We start from the raw sequence: 16785 nt of genomic DNA on the forward strand, positions 1-16785 counted from the left end.
TAAAGAACCAAACCTAACCAATAATACTCTAAAAAGATAAGAAGAGCTTACATTTTTCTGACATAAGAAAAACTACTTGCTTAGAATAACTTATCTCAAAGGAGGTTCCAGGGGGTTGTCACAGGGCTGTTTGCAGAGGGATTCATCTCCTCTACACAGGAGTATGATCATTTTAGTAAGTTTAGCATGCCATAAATCTGGGGTTTATTTCCTCTTGATGGATTTATCTGAATATCTGAAAGATGCTCTTAGTTAATAGGAAGGAAGAGTGGGTACCAAACCAATTTTAGCATTTTGATGTGACTAATAGAGTATGGTTAGTTCAGCTCTGTTATTTTATGTATCTATTTTAAAGCTAGGCAAAAGATTGTGCTCTGCTACCATTATTCTTTTAGAATTTATGGCTTAAAATGAAAAAAACCACAAGAATTAGAATTTTGAAATGTTGGTAAAACAGAGCAAGAGCAAAAGAGTTTCTCAGCCCACTGGCCAAAGGCATAAAGTAGACTACTGGTTTCTATTCCTCCTGGTTCTGGAGGAAAAAAAGACCAAACCAAAACAACCCAAATAAATATCAGTAATTCTGGAATCTGAGAGAGCTGGTAAACAGACTAAGCATTTCTTTCCCACCATTTTTGTTCTTTTTTTAAATACAAGTTGTATCATTTGTATATTTTCAGGAGGCTGTAGGCTACAAAATTGGAAGCATACTCTATAATAGAGAGTCCATAATTCCCAGTTTTCAAGTTGGCCTCAATGTTTCAGGCAGAATTGCATGCTGTTGCATAGCAGTGTCTCAGGTAGCTCTTCCCAGATCTGATGGTTCATGGATGAAACTTCCTGGCTTAACTGTCTGGCTAAGGAGAATCAAACATTGAGGCTATCAGTGTGAGTCAGCATTATGCAGACTTGCAGTAACTGTAGTTTTCAATCTACCCTAAAGCTCAGTAATTCCGTTCTGAATCCTGATACTTTGGTTATTTAAGTCAAGCCTGCACTTACATAAGTCACATGGGAAGTACTAAAAGATGAAAATTTGGTGTGTATCAGTGGAAGCATTATTTAGAAGTGTTTGCTTCATGCTAAACAGCTGGGATGTTGTAACCCTTACATCCTACTCTGTAATGAGGCATTGCTTTTCTCTCTCTCATAGCTCATTTTGCAACATTTGTATCAGTAATTTTGAGCTGTTCTAACTGAATTAATGTTCTTTATGTTTTCCTAATACCCTAGTTATCACTATATTTGAACTTCTAGGTAATTTCTGAATTTACAAAGCACAGCAAGATGTCATGGTTTGTTTCTTGTAACTTTTTGTTGTGTCCCCTGCCCAGTTGTTGTTGGGCAGGGGAGAGTTACAAGGTTTGTGAGTGCTGGCCTTTCAGGCACTCAGCTTCATGGTTTCTCACACAAACCTGTAGTTTCCAGCTGCCATAAAAAGACCGGGAGAGCAGCTCAGACTTTTTCCACAGGCTTTATTATCATCCGTGAAGGGGTCAGGCCACAAATCCAAAGATGGGGGAATCACACACGTACTTTTATAGGGTTTGGGGGGACCACAAGTAAACCAATAGAAAACAGGTTTAACACATTTTGGCCAACTACATTATCTTTCTTTCTTTGGGACAACCAATTATAAAGAACCAAACCTATCCAATAATATTCTAAATAAAGATAAGAAGCGCTTGCATTTTTCTAGCATGAGTCATTCTAAACAAGTAGTTTTTCTTATCTCAAAGGAGGTTCCAGGGGGCTGTCACAGGACTAATTGCAGAGGGATTCATCTCCTCTACAGTTTCTTATCTTTTTTCCCCCACCATCTCCTTCTAGTGAATTACAGTAAATTCTAAGTGGACTTCTCTACACTGGCATCTTTTATTCCATTCCAGAATCTTCCTTCACTTGGCCAGATTCTAAGCCATGAGTCTACAGCCTTTCAGCTTTGCTCCCAAGGCAGATACCTAAAGTCCTTTGTCCATTCAAGACTCTGGTACAGTCATAACAAAACAGTGACATTATGTGAAGTACGTCGATGTGATTATTATCTATCAATATGGGCCACCCTATTTGTTTTTGAAGAAGAAAAAAAGGTATTATTGACCACCACCCCCCCGCCAAGAGAATTGCTGTGAAAGATAATTTGGTGATTATGTGGGGTATTTTGCAGGTGGTGGTAGGTTTTGCAGTTTGTCTTTTAACCCTGGGGGATAGCTGTGAGCTCATCTTACAATTTACACCTTTTCCCTCCTGCCTCATTCCCTAAATCCACCGTCAAACTGCAATTCCTTCAAGTTTTTATTAATTTAATTTGAGGATTCTTTTCTTTTTCATCTAACTTCAGGTATTTATTTTATTCTGTTTAGGTTATTAATAGGGATAACACTGCCTATAATCTAACCTAAATACATCTCGGACTCCATGGAAAATATAGATGTTTGTATTCATGATAATGACTAATTCTGTATTTTGATGTTTATGTGATCCTCCCATACACATTTTGTATACTTTGCTGGTGTAAACAGCATGTCTTGTGGTAGAGCTGAACTCCTATGGCTATTTCCCACACAGAAAGTATGACTACACAATAAAATCAAGAGATAATTGAAGAATGGGTAATCAGTGATTATACGAAGCAACGGAAGAGCTCAGAGGTTACTTGTCCAGTGTTTCAAATATTGAGTGAACATTAACCAAATTCACAGAGTGCCCTGTGAAACACATTGGTTATTTTATATCAAAGACACCCAGAGAGCTGAACCGGCTTGTCTGAGACCTCAGATACAAAAAAAAAAATCTGTTGCTTTAATCTGCAGAAAACACTGTGGTTTGTACTGCAGAAAAGCATAGGACAATGTACAAATCAGGCACTGCCTTGAGCTGTGTGTTTTAAATTTCTCTCCTCTGTGTCCTGCATTATAGAAGGGTTCAGTATTTTCTGTTAGGAAGAGGATTTAAATAATCTTCCAATAATTTTTCCAGGATAGAACTAGTCCAGTTGTGACAGCTAATAGCCAACACACACCTCCACAGAAATGAAAACTTTTCTCATGTTTCAGTATATGCATACATGAGCAAGCAGGTAAAACTGGCCCAGCACTTACTTAAGTGACCATGAAAGTTTTTATTCCCAAAGTGCAAACAAATCTGAATGGTGTAATTTATAACAGCTAGCTCAGAACACTGACATTTTGACGTCCTAGCATCATGCAGAAAGAGTTCAATTCACCAAATACCAAGAGCCCAGGAGAAAGACCCTGAAAATAAAAATTAAGAATAGAAAAAATTGAGAAAAAAAATTAGAAAAAATAAAAAAATAAGAAAAGAAAATCAAATTAAGAATTTCAGCATTGTATGTAACTTGTACCTGACCACTTCAATGTCTCTGAGACTGAGATGAAAAGATATTCTGAATATCTCAGAATATTCATCTTGAAGCTGAGAGGCATTAGTTTGGCATTTATTCACTTTAACTTCCACTGTAGTCAGTGCCCAGCTTTGGATCTTACACATTTTACACAGAAAAAAATTCCTGTAGACATTATAGGACACTGTCTTAACTGTTAAATCTTGCTGCCAACTATTCTATTGTATGCTTTATAATGTATTGGAATTTCTTGAATGTGAAAAATACAGGGAGCTAACACAGAATCACAATTGTTTTAACAATCTTACAAAGTTACATGTTCTAGTCCCCCACTCATTGTGAAAGGATACCAAAGGTGTGGAGCTCTTGTCACTTGCAGTTTTCAAAGATAATGAACTTCGTTAAGCAGCTCTTTGCCAGTGACCTCTGGCAGAAGAGAATGGACAAGTTTTCTCACATTATCCTCAGTAAGTTCATTACTACAACCTCTATAAAGAATTTATTAGAGATACATGTAAAAAAAATCCATCCTATACTTTTTCAATTATTTCTTTTTTAAAAGGTGCCAGTTGAATGCAGATAAACATAAAACAATGTAGTTGGAATGCTCTAGGGACAGATGTTGTCATGGGTACAAAAAATATGTACTAAACCTTAAACACTCTGGGCCAAACTCTACTGACATTAGAGTTGTTTTAATGATGTGGTCTGTCACATGAACACCACTGCATTTAATGAATCTCTCACTGTTAGTAAGATTTTGTACATATTTATGTCACTACAGGTATATCAGCCGGGTTCACTGATTTGGGTAAGCCAGAAGATCTTTCCAACCAGCCGTGGGGTTGGTGGATTTCCAAAGGTAAAGTTATTTATGTAATTTCTTTCATATAATAAATAGTTTGCTAAGATGAAAATTTTCAGAAAAAAATAAAGTTCAATGGATTTGATTTTACAACCACTTCAAGAATGTAGCCAGCTCTCATGATTTCATCATGAGTCTCATGTTACTCTGTTTTTCTTAAAAAAAACTCTGTTTTTCTTTTCTTTCTTCTTTTGACTCCTTGCACCATGCAGTTAACTGAAGATCTCAGATTTCATTTTATAATTATGTTTTTTAACCTTCAGGCTTGCAGAAAGTATGGACTCTAGCTGGCTGCACACCAGAAGGCAAACATACTAATTTTCAAAGGCTCGTATTTCTCAAGCCTGTCTCATGATTTTACAAGCTTGACATCTGAGTTTTGAATGCTTAATTTTGGCAATGCTTTCCTAACAATGCAGATGAAAAAGTAAATCATAATGCAGCAGAAGGAACTGGCTGGTGTTGCTTATCTTTTATTAAGTATATTGCTTGTGCTTTACCTGGCTTGAGTAACAAGCATATAAAGCATGAAAATTTTCATCTGAGTTTTACAAGAAGTACCACAACATAAAGACAGAACATGTGCCTCATCAAACAGCATTAATAAGATTTTATTCTGTTACCATTACTGGTTTAATAAATGTGAAACTGGACATGAAATTTCAGTAGTAAAAGATAACAAATTACACAGGACCACATGATGTACTTGTTTTATTTTCATATTCCTTTTCAATTTCTGGCTCAAACTGGTAAGTAAAGATGAAAACACACGGAAAATTGTTTTGATTAAGTTTCAATTATTAACTAGGCTTCTGCTCCCTGTTAATAGAACTCTGTTATTGCTCCATACAGGTAACACTATACGCTCTTTCCTCTACAAGGGAACTCCTAAAGTTTATAGGTGGGCTATTTGCAGCCTCATGTGCCAGCCTGCCTGTCTTTAAACTAGCATATATGGCAGTACTGCCATTCTTAGCATACACAGTATTCCAAAAATTCAGCTGAGAAGGCTGGTAGCCGTGCCAGAGCATGATTAATGTGCTCTATAGTGTCATACTTATATTAAATGAAATTCCTAATTTTGTGAATTGGCTGTGTGTTTGAATAAAAAAACATCATAACTAGATGATTTTTATTCAAAATATTAAGTTAGAAGGTTTCAGTAAGTTCTCATTCATCATTAAACAAAGTTTCTCCTGAAGCACAGGACTGAAGCTGTGCACTATGTGCAGCATAGCAACAAGGCTGCATTATACTGGATTTATGAATAGCTGTGTACAGCTTATGCTGTACATAGCTTAAAATAAAAATTTCTCAGAAGGGATAACGGTTTCTCAACTAGCCAAAACATATAATAAATATTTTTCCCCTTTAAAGTTACTTGATTCTTGCTTTTAAAATATTTTTTTTTCCCTAGCCTTTATATAATTCTTCAGAATATATTTGGCATGTACTGGTACAACAACCAGTTTTAAGAACTAGTTTCAAATTTTATTTCACAACTGACATTCAAAAGCAATTTTATAATATTGTATACAAGTATATTATATAATATTATGTATAAAAGAATATTACTTATAATATTGATTACAGACAGTCCAGCTTCCAGCAGAGTATCATCTTTAACAGAAACTGTGCATCTTGATAAACATTTTCATTTGTACTATAAAATAAATTAGAATACATTGGTGAAAAAAAATGCAGAAAGTTTTCAGTTCTCCAGCTGAGCACTTTCATCTACCCAATGCTTAATAGCATGAACTTCTGAAAGAATAAAGTAAAACTGATCAATTAAAAAAAATATATTATTTCATATAAAAGTGATGGGTTTTTTAATTTTTATTTTCATGCAACCAACAAATATAAAAGGCTTCAATTCTTAATGACAATTTATTTCAATACCTAGAAGGGACACATGGGACTTTATATCTCATGACTGTATGGCAGGACTTCAGGACTGAGATTGTTTTCACAGCTGAAAAGGAACTGCCCAACACAATGCTTTTGGAAATTTGCCTAGACTTTTGGACAGTGTATTGTGCCTGTTTGCATGTGTAATTTTCTAGTTTTCTCTTCGTATCCTGTAATGACACACAAGTAGCAGATTTAGTAAAAAAAAAAAACTAAAAATATTATTATGCAGATGGAATTTTCTAGAGTACTGTGAGGAAACATGTTTGCACAGTCACTAAAATTAAACGTTGTTTTCTCATTTTGAAATTCTTGCAAAATACCCATATTGGCTCTAGCAAAGATGCATTACAACTCCTTACCCTTCTGCGTATGTACTGACCAAATTCTGCTCTTTTCCTTCATTTCTTGATGCCCCAAAGAAACAGGTCACCAGCTATCTCCAGGAAGGGATTTTGCTCTATGCTCAGCCTGAAAACTGCTCCTGTGTGCAGTGCAGAAATTTCATCTATCTAAAAGCAGAATTTATCCTGTACACTGCGATAAAGACAGTGGGAGAGCCATGGGATGGCTTCATTCCCAGTGCAAGTAAATGTAGCAAGTACGACCATCCCAGTGAAAATTCTGGGTTTGAAGAGCCAAGAAAGCAAAATTGCTGAAAATTGTACTTTACTGGTCATTGGAAAACTGCCATGTGTTTAATTCCTAATTCACAAATTCACAACCCTTACAACAGAAAAAAAAAATAACTTGGAGAAGATAACTTTAATTTCTTAAGCAATGAGAGTAATTGAGCATATGTGACAAAGACATCCTAAATAATATGAGTAATAAAACTCCATTACAATTCTTATGATGTAAACACAAAAAACCACAGATTTTTCTTTTCCTTAAGATATATTACTAGCTAAACAAATTATTTTTGCTTCAGATTGCATAATGACATATCATCAGCAACGTACTTTAGGCATGTGCTTAGCCTTTAGGCTTCATTCTGAGGTTTAAAATGAAACATATATTCAAATGTTGTTTAAGAACTTTGCTGACTGGCACAATTAATATGTGTGGTTAACAAAGATTTATCTGAGGCAGCTGGCTCATATGGCACACCACTTCCTTACCTGTTTAGAACAAGAAAACACTGCAGTGTTTATAGTGTACTCTTTTTGATGGATTAATATGGGAAGTGACTTACTAGTGTATGTTAGCTGATTAAACAGTTAAGGTTTCTAAAAAATGAGGAAATGTTCTCTTAATATTAAGATGATCTTTCATAAATAATTTTGTGGGATCTTTTGCATTTTTTACTGCAAAATGCATTCATTCACGCCCAGGTAAAAGGTTTTTCTCAGATGCTCCAAGAACTGCCTGGTTTTCAAACAACCCTTTGTTCTCTGTGGCATTGGGTGCTTCAGTCATATTTAGTGGATGAACTAAATCTAGGAAACTATGGAAACTTAAGGATGAGAGAAGGGAGCACCCCACCAAACAGCAGGACAACTAATATCACTTTTTCCTCCCCACAGGGAAATCTCCCCATCTCGAAGGAAGTGAATCGCAAGAAAAGTGAGGAGGAGGGGGCGTGCCTGGCTTCAGCAAGTGGCTATGGACAGCATTTTACCAAAATCAAATACCTCTACTCTCTTTAAATATAATTTCTCCATTCGTATTACATATGGTTATGGGTTTGATGAGGTCATGGTGTCATATATTGGAAATTGTTTCTGTGTAAATCATCAAGTGTAAGAAGAAACTATGGGACTCTGAGCCTTGCTTTATAGAATAACAGTGGACAAACGTGTACCATGAAAACTAGTTTTTAACATTTTGACTCAAGTGAAAGCTCTCAGAATTTCACACTGTGAATCCATGTTTACAAACATTACAGGTGGGTCCTCAGGCCTGGTTCTACCACAGCAATGTCTTTCACTACTCAAACTCCACAGCTCACACACAACTGGTAAACCACTCTCTCCATTTCTACCAACCCAAACTGCTTCTTGCAGAGGCTGAGAGTCCCCCTTTTTTCATTTAGATGTAACAAGCTAGTAGTTTATTTTCATTGATTGTCTGTATATCTCTATATTTTATCCATGTACTCTTTTGATGTATAGAAGTAGTATGAAACTCATGGTTTCCTTGTGGTAAGTGATTGTGATGCTGCCACGGGATTTGAGACACTGATGAATGGTGCTATTTCGGACTTTAAATATGCTCCTTGGCAAGGTAGCTCTGATGGAGTTATTTTTTATTTCCATGTTCTGAGAGGGTGTTGGTACTTTGTTTTTCTGAATGTTGTTTTTTAGACTGGATTGACTTGTTTACTTGTGTCTTCAGTGTGGCTTTCTTATTCAGTGCTGTAGGTGAGTAACTACTTATAGTGTACAAGTGAGGAACTGATTCCCTATCAGTGTCCACTCACAAACATGCAGTTATAGTGGGAGCAATCACAAAATTGTAATTTTCGTAAAATCTCCTTTCTGACTCCTATCCACCTTACGGAGAAAGATGAGCAATAATTTTCCACCAACTTCTCAAAATCTCTTGATTTTTGTCTTTTTTTCTTACAAGCCTTTTTTAAAGAAGGGACAAGTTTTAATGTCCTCTTCAAATCCATAAACTAGGGGATAAAGTAAGAAAAATACAGCAAATTTCTGGGAAGAGAAGTCCTAAAGGGGAAAGAGTACATTTCCACAGTAGTGTCAACATGTGGACTTTACATTTTTGTTCTTGCTCCCAAACTACTATAAACACAATATAACACAAACCACAAAACTAAGCAGTATCATCTACTCATGGAGTGTTGTTGTGTTAGACACAGTCTGAAAGCCCACCTTAATTTTTTATATAATTCTGTCTTTTAGCTATTCCTTTTACAGGGCAGGCCTTGTTCTGAACTGTCTTAGCTTCTGACTGTTAAATACCAATGCATGCACTGCACTTCTAGATTCCTCTCCTTTCCTTACCTTCTGTATCCCTTTCCTTGTACACTTTATTTTCCAACAGAATAGATACGTCTGCTGTGCTGTAAATATAGCAAGAGGTAATATTCAGCAGTTGTGGCATTTATGTATAGTTGCAGTTGTGTACTGCTGAAAATGCAGGCTTTTGTAACAATGTGATCTTTAATAATGCAAGTACCCAATGCATTTCAGCTATTTTAGCAGGATTTGTTCAATAAATATGCAAGCTCTAAGGGTAGCTGTGATGTGTCTGTTTCCTTATTACAATAAGTGCAGGGTTCCTGTTACTCAGTGTTTTCACCTGTTCTTTTCCTGAATCCTGAGGTTTGTTTCAGGAATATCTGGTGAAGTAAAAGATGATTCATTTTGCTGCTTGCTAAACAACAGTTACCAAGATAACCTAAATGCCAGATCTGGATCTGGGAAATAATAGCTTGCTTGACAATGGCAGTCACATACTTGGCTTCCCACACTGTGGAGTGGCTGGGTCAGATATGACATTTGATGCCATTTTTAGTAGCCTCAGGAGGACACTCTGGGGCTGTGCATGGCAAATATAATATGTTTCATTTTCCCCCTCTGGTAAACTGAATTAAAAGTTAATTTCCCTTGTGTGGGTAATTCAGTTTAAAAGAGTGTTGATACAGTCCTCTGTTAAAAAACACCTTTATTGATGAAAAAGTAACACTCACATTACTAAGTTTTAGGTCATATACTGGTTTCATTATAGTATAGATATAGTAGAGACAAAGATTATTAAATATACACTGTGATTAATGGAAGCTTCCAGAATAACCAAAGAGGGCATACATTTCTGCATCTGCAATAGTGGCTGTGGCACACATATAGTATCAGCTTTGTAAGTTTTAAAAAGGAAAAAATGTTACAGTTACTATGCATTAAGAAAAAAATAAAAGGATATGCCCATTTCAAAGAATGCCCCTAAGATTTAATTCATGTATTTTCCCCTTTGGGATGAAGTATTAAATTACATAAACAGAATTATTGGGGAAAAAACATGCAGTGGATATATCTCACAGTGTTGCAGAACACCATGATCAGCGATTCTTTTACCTACCTCATTAAATAATCATTTGTGAAATGGACTAGTAAGAGTATTTTGAAAGTATTATGGTCAAATAAACTGATTCAGGAAACACTGGTTCCAGCTTCAAACCTTTTTATAACATACCATGGACTCTATGGTAAATCAATATTTATCCCTCAGCAAATCGAGTAAAAAATAAAACCCTGAAGATGAATTCTGAAAAATAGAAATAGCAAGGAATACTTGCTTTCATAAAGCATTATAAGCTCTGCAGACAAAACTGCTAATTAGGAACTAACTCTTGTTACCACTGAGCATCTTATTATATATGAAGAGTAGGGCAGAATGATATGTGTTATCAATTATATTCCAATACTAAAAAAGCTGTACATTAATAACCAAATGCAGAAAACATTAATCCTTACATCTTAAGACTTTGTGCCACGAACAGCGTCCTGAAGATGTGTATTAAAAAGTTGGATTCATATGAATAATTTTATTCATTGGAAGTTTGCTAAATTCTATCTGCAAGCATACAAAACATATGGAAAAGAATCATAAACAATATAAATCAATAGTACAGTACTTTAGTGCCAAACTCCAATTAAATTTCCACTATTAAAAGCTGTATTACTCTATTTCAAATGATAAAAAATAAAATCAATATTCTACATAAGAAGTTCAAAAAGAAAACAGGAATTTAAATAGGATGGAATGAGCCCATATCTGTCTCGTCAGCATCGTGTCCTTGTGAGTGAAAAAAAGAACATGACTCGAACCAGCAAGTCAAGTGAGGCAATGGTTTAACACCACTCAGTAATGGCAAGGATACAGCTGGAATAGAACATCCTCCTTGGGTTCCCCAGATCACAGAACATGGGTAAACAGTAGCAAGAACCCAGGGAAAAGCAGCAGGAGTGGTGTGAGAAATGGCTAAGATAAAGAAAGAAAGACTGTGGCTAATGGGGACTGACTGAAACTAGTGCAGAGAAAAAAAAAGACCAGGCAGAAAAAGAGAAAAAAAACAAAAAGACATTGTCTGAGTTTGAAAGACAGGTGTTTGCTAAGGAAAGCAGAAGCCTCCTTTTGAACTGAAAAATGTGATCCCTCCTTCCTACAGATTATTATGATTTTGAAATTAAGGGATCTCTCAGGCAAAGATATGGGGGTAGGAATAACAGTTCTTTACTAGTATATCTAACACGACAAACAAGAACAACAAGAGCTATGAAATTACCCACAAACACAACAGTAACTCAGTCCCAGTGTTTTTTGGCTGCAGGCACCTTTTCCCTGAGCTGCAGTTCCCGGTGCTGGGGGCGGGCGGGTCCCGCAGAGCCGCAGGAGGGCTGGGGGTGATGGCAGCGCTGTCCCAGGGGGAGAGAGAGATGGAGAGAGCCCTCCGCTCACGGTGTGGGTCCTGGTGCTCAGCAGAGTGCTGGATGGTGGCAGGTTACAGCGAGAAGGCAGCAGGGCAGGGTCTGACAGCAGTGAGGATGGCTCCCAGCGCTGGGATGGCAGGAATGGAACCAGAGGCGGCGATCGTCCTTCTCATCCGAACTCCGTGGGGAAATGGGCCGAGCCAGAGCCTTCTGTCTGCTCTTCTGGATGTTTGGATATCGAGGGGTTTCCCTCTTCCCTCCCCTCCCCCTTGCCACCAGGGCCCAGTCAACAGGTATCTTAGCATGACAATGGGGAAAATTCCACAGAGGGAAAGAGGGAAAGAGGGAAAGAACCAACCTCCAACAGACATAAACATGGAGAGAAATATAGCAAGCAATTAAGGAGAAATAAGAAATTCAGAACCTGAACCTGTCTGGAGCCTGTGTGAACTACAACTCCAGAGGTGCAAGAGATGCAGAGAGAAAACACAAATGCCACATTCTGGTTTGGTACAGCTCTTTTCCTTCACAGATACAGACCTGTGAAATGCCCTGTTGGAAACATGAAGGAAGAAACCCTGGCTTTATGAGACAGTCACTAATGGTTTTTTTTCCACCTAATTTTGTGAGTGAGGAACAGCAGGAGAGGCTGGCATCCGCCCTCAGTAAAAGACATAGAAGGACGAGACTCTTGGCCAGCTGTGTCAGGGGCAGGGCACAGGCTTGGATCTTGACACTATGGCACTTTTCCTGCCCATGGACATGCCTGTCAAAGTTCAGATATTGGCCACCACACTTAAGAGCCTGTATCCTAGTCCTAAATAGGGGAACATAGTATAAGAGAGCAGCCATTCCATAATTTGCATCACCCTGAAGGAAGAGTCCAGTATTTGGATACTCAAATGCTGCCTGCTTATGTTCCAGGGAAAGAAAAAAAACAGAGAGAGAAGAAAAAAAAAGAGAAGAAAAAAAGAGATAAGGAGAGAGAAAAGAAGAAAAATCCTGCATTTATAGTTCAACTGCTATATAAACATAACCTAGAATCTCCAGGTAACCTACTAGCATGCTGACAATCTTGCTGGCTGTTGAGGGTTAGTTCTCTCCCTTTTTTTCCCTCTGTGGAATTTTCCCCATTGTCATGCTAAGATACCTGTTGACTGGGTCCTGGTGACAAGGGGGAGGGGACTGGAGGGAAGAAGCAAGCCCCGCGAGATTCAAACAGCCAGAAGAGGAAGCGGAAGGCTGGGCCTCGGCCCATTTCCCCCGCGGAGTTCGGACGAGAAGGACGATCGCCGCTTCTCCTCCATCTCCGCCATCCCAGCGTTGGGAAACCAATATCAGACCCTGCCCTGCTGCCTTCTCGCTGTGAACTACCACCATCCAGCACTCTACTGAGCACCGGGAACGACACCGTGAGCGGAGGGCTCTCTCCATCTCTCTCTCTCCCCCTGGGACAGCGCTGCCATCACCCCCAGCCCTCCTGCAGCTCTGCGGGACCTGCCTGCCCCCAGCACCGGGAACTGCAGCTCAGGGAAAAGGTGCCTGCAGCCAGAAAGGGACTGGGACTGAGTTACTGTTGTGTTTGTGGGTAATTTCATAGCTGGTTGTTGTTCTTGTTTGTCGTGTTAGATATACTAGTAAAGAACTGTTATTCCTACCCCCATATCTTTGCCTGAGAGCTCTCTTAATTCCAAAATTATAATAATCGGAAGAATCACATTTTCTTTCAGTCCAAGGGGAAGCTTCTGCTTTCCTTGGCAAACACCTGTCTTTCAAACCAAGACAGATTTTGGCCACCCAACGTGGGGCCCGAGGGCATTGAGAGAAAAGGGTGAAAAAGGAATAACAGTTCTTGAGTTACCTCAGTTTTGTGTTAGGTGGCATCATGTTGTCCAGCTTACCGTGGTTTGGGCTCCATGTGGCCACAGCTTTATCTCTCCCATTTGCAATCCCTTACTTGAACATGGGTCCTATATCTCAGACTGCTGTAACTATTATCCAGTTCCTTTTGTGGGCTGATAACGTGAGAAATTCATGGATTTTTAACTTCCTCTGGAAGGTGGGCACATGGATTCGGAGCTATCACACTCTAACTGTATGTTTTTGGGGCTACTTTAATAATGGTACATACTGTGAGGATATGACACCAGGGAAAATTTTGTCCCAACCCCTTACACAGTTTTTTGGGTCTGCTCCACCAGCTTTTGAGGGGTTCAAATCTCTTCTAAGCAGTAATGATATCATACAGTGGCTGACATTGCTAATAGGCCTTGTAAACCTGTTCTATTTAACATTCCGAGATGAGGGGAGATTGACTTGGATGACAACCCTGATACATCCCCCAAGGAATAGGGATCCTGCCCCAGAGCCTGGCCCTGCCCCAGAGCCTGGCTCTGCCCCAGAGACTAAGGACTCTGCCCCAGAGCCTGACCCTGCCCCTGCCCCAGAGACTAAGGATTCTGCCCCAGAGGTTAAGGATGTGGCCCCTGAGCCTGATTCTGCCCCAGAGCTCACCTCAGAAAGGAACCATCCAGAGTGGGTGGGGTTTCTAGTGAAGGAGATGGGCCAGATGCTGAAGGAGTACCTTTCCCCAGCTCTTGAGAAACTCTCCCCCTGCCTTAAAGAGGGAGAACCTGATGGTGCAGCAGTGGAACCCACAAATGTTACATCTCTCCAGGCTCCAGCTGAACTGCAAGGGCACTCACAGCCAGCAGCAGTTGCCCCCGTGGAAACAAGAAAGTCTAAGGTGAAAACAAAGCACCTAGATAATAATGATCAGAAAGCAGGGCCCTCACAACCAGCAGGGGAGCCAGAGGTTGAGATCATCACAGAGTCCCTGTCGTATGAGAGTCTCCGTAATCTGCGTAAAGATGTTGTACGAAGGGGCCGTGAGGCTTTTACAACGTGGTTACTGCGGGTCTGGGACCTTATGGGTACAGGTGTGCAGCTGGATGGTACTGAGGCAAGGAATTTGGGACCCCTGACCCAGGACTCAGGTGTGGATCACATATTCGTAAGGGAACCAGGCCCCCTTTCCCTCTGGGAGCGGCTTTTAATGAGTGTAAGAGAGAGGTTTGTCCATAGAGAGAGAATGCAGGAGCACCACCATAGAATGCGCTGGAAGACCGCTGAGGAGGGGATCCAACAGCTGAGAGAAGTAGCAATACTGGAGATACTCTTTGGGAGGGGTGGACAACATGACAATGACCCCAACAAGGTCAGGTGCACAGGGCAGATGTTGTGGAATCTGGCACACCTGGGGCCATCTCAATACACCACATTCATTGCAGCCATTAATGCTGACACCAACCATGAGACAGTGGGTTCTGTTGCCAATAAGCTCAGAAATTTTGAGAGTATAATGAATGGCCCAATGCAGGCTCAGGTCTCTGCTGTGATTAGGGAACTCAAAGAGGAGATGAGAGAGATGAGGGAGGAGATGAGGAAGGTCAATGCAGCACCAGTGCGAGTCACAGATCCCAGAGTTAGAGCCCAACATCCCCCAGCTAGGGAGAGAGGATACACTCCACGAGCTGACCTGTGGTTCTTTCTGCGTGACCATGGGGAAGACATGAGGAGGTGGGATGGGAAACCCACTTCTGCCCTGGCAGCACGGGTGCATCAACTCAGGGAGGGAAACACTAACCAAGGGAGCTCCACTAAAGTGAAGGTAGCCTCAACTTCTCATAACCAAGATGCAGGGTATTACAAAAGGGAGGATGATTTGTCAGATCCCCTTGAGCGAGCCTCCAACATGTATGCCCAGGAAGGAAATAATAACCAGTGCTAGAGGGGCCCTGCCTCTAGCCAGGGAGAGACATGGGAAAACCGGGTCTTTTGGACGGTGTGGATCCGATGGCCTGGCACATCAGAGCCACAAAAACGTGGGGCCTTAGTTGACACTGGTTCACAGGTCACCCTAATACCATCAGAACATGTGGGGGAGGAGCCTGTTTCTATTGCTGGGGTGACAGGGGGATCACAGGAATTGACTTTGCTGGAGGCTGAGGTGAGCCTGACTGGGAAGGAGTGGCAGAAGCATCCAATTGTGACTGGCCCAGAGGCACCGTGTATTCTAGGCATAGACTTCCTCAGGAATGGCTATTACAAAGACCCAAAGAGACTCAGGTGGACTTTTGGAATAGCTGCTGTAGAGGCAGAAAACATTAAGCAATTGAACACCTTGCTTGGACTGTCAGAGAACCCATCTGTAGTGGGACTCCTGAAGGTGAACGAGCAGCAAGTGCCAATTGCCACCTCCACAGTGCACCATGGGCAGTACAGGACAAATCGAGATGCCGTGATCCCCATCCACAAGATGATCCGTGAGCTGGAGGGCCAAGGGGTGGTCAGCAAAACCCACTCACCCTTCAACAGCCCCATCTGGCCTGTGTGCAAGTCTGACGGAGAATGGAGATTGACTGTGGACTATCGTGCATTGAATGAAGTGACTCCACCGCTGAGCGCTGCCGTGCCGGACATGCTGGAACTCCAGTACGAGCTGGAGTCCAAGGCAGCAAAGTGGTACGCCACCATTGACATTGCCAATGCATTTTTCTCCATTCCTCTGGCAGCAGAGTGCAGGCCTCAGTTTGCTTTCACCTGGAGGGGTGTGCAATACACCTGGAACCGACAGCCCCAGGGGTGGAAACACAGCCCCACCATCTGCCATGGACTGATCCAGGCTGCACTGGAAAAGGGTGAAGCTCCAGAACATCTGCAATATATTGATGACATCATTGTGTGGGGGAACACGGCAATGGAAGTATTTGAGAAAGGAGAAAAGATCATCCAGATTCTGCTGGGAGCCGGTTTTGCCATCAAGAGGAGCAAAGTCAAAGGTCCTGCCCGAGAGATCCAGTTCCTGGGAGTAAAGTGGAAAGACGGGGGCGCCAAATGCCCACTGAGGTCATCAATAAGATCACCGCGATGTCTCCACCAACCAACAAGAAGGAAACACAAGCTTTCCTAGGTGCCATAGGCTTTTGGATAATGCACATTCCTGAGTACAGCTAGACCGTGAGCCCTCTCTACCTGGTCACCCAGAAGAAGAACGAATTCCACTGGGGCCCTGAGCAGCAGCAAGCCTTTGCCCAGATCAAGCAGGAGATCGCTCATGCTGTAGCCCTCGGCCCAGTCAGGACGGGACCAGAGGTGAAGAATGTGCTCTACTCTGCAGCCAGGAACAAGGGCTTGTCCTGGAGCCTTTGGCAGAAGGTACCTGGTGAGACCCGAGGCCGACCTCTGGGATT

The 16785-nt window shown here is 40.8% G+C and overlaps 1 protein-coding gene across 1 annotated transcript; it reads left to right on the plus strand.

The window, feature by feature from the left end:
- Positions 1-3067: 3067 nt before the first annotated feature.
- Positions 3068-7789, plus strand: NREP (neuronal regeneration related protein). The gene is made up of 3 exons (XM_062513875.1): positions 3068-3079; positions 4149-4226; positions 7667-7789. The coding sequence occupies exons 1-3, from the start codon at positions 3068-3070 to the stop codon at positions 7787-7789; spliced, it is 213 nt and encodes a 70-aa protein (XP_062369859.1).
- Positions 7790-16785: the final 8996 nt, after the last annotated feature.

The sequence above is a fragment of the Cinclus cinclus genome, chromosome Z, assembly GCF_963662255.1.
Source record: "Cinclus cinclus chromosome Z, bCinCin1.1, whole genome shotgun sequence".
NCBI lineage: Eukaryota > Metazoa > Chordata > Aves > Passeriformes > Cinclidae > Cinclus > Cinclus cinclus.

Bases quoted from the DNA above. Each gene is read 5' to 3' on its own strand.
- NREP (XM_062513875.1), top strand. The intron at 4,227-7,666 runs GTAAAGTTATTT...TCCTCCCCACAG, and splicing joins GGGTTGGTGGATTTCCAAAG to GGAAATCTCCCCATCTCGAA.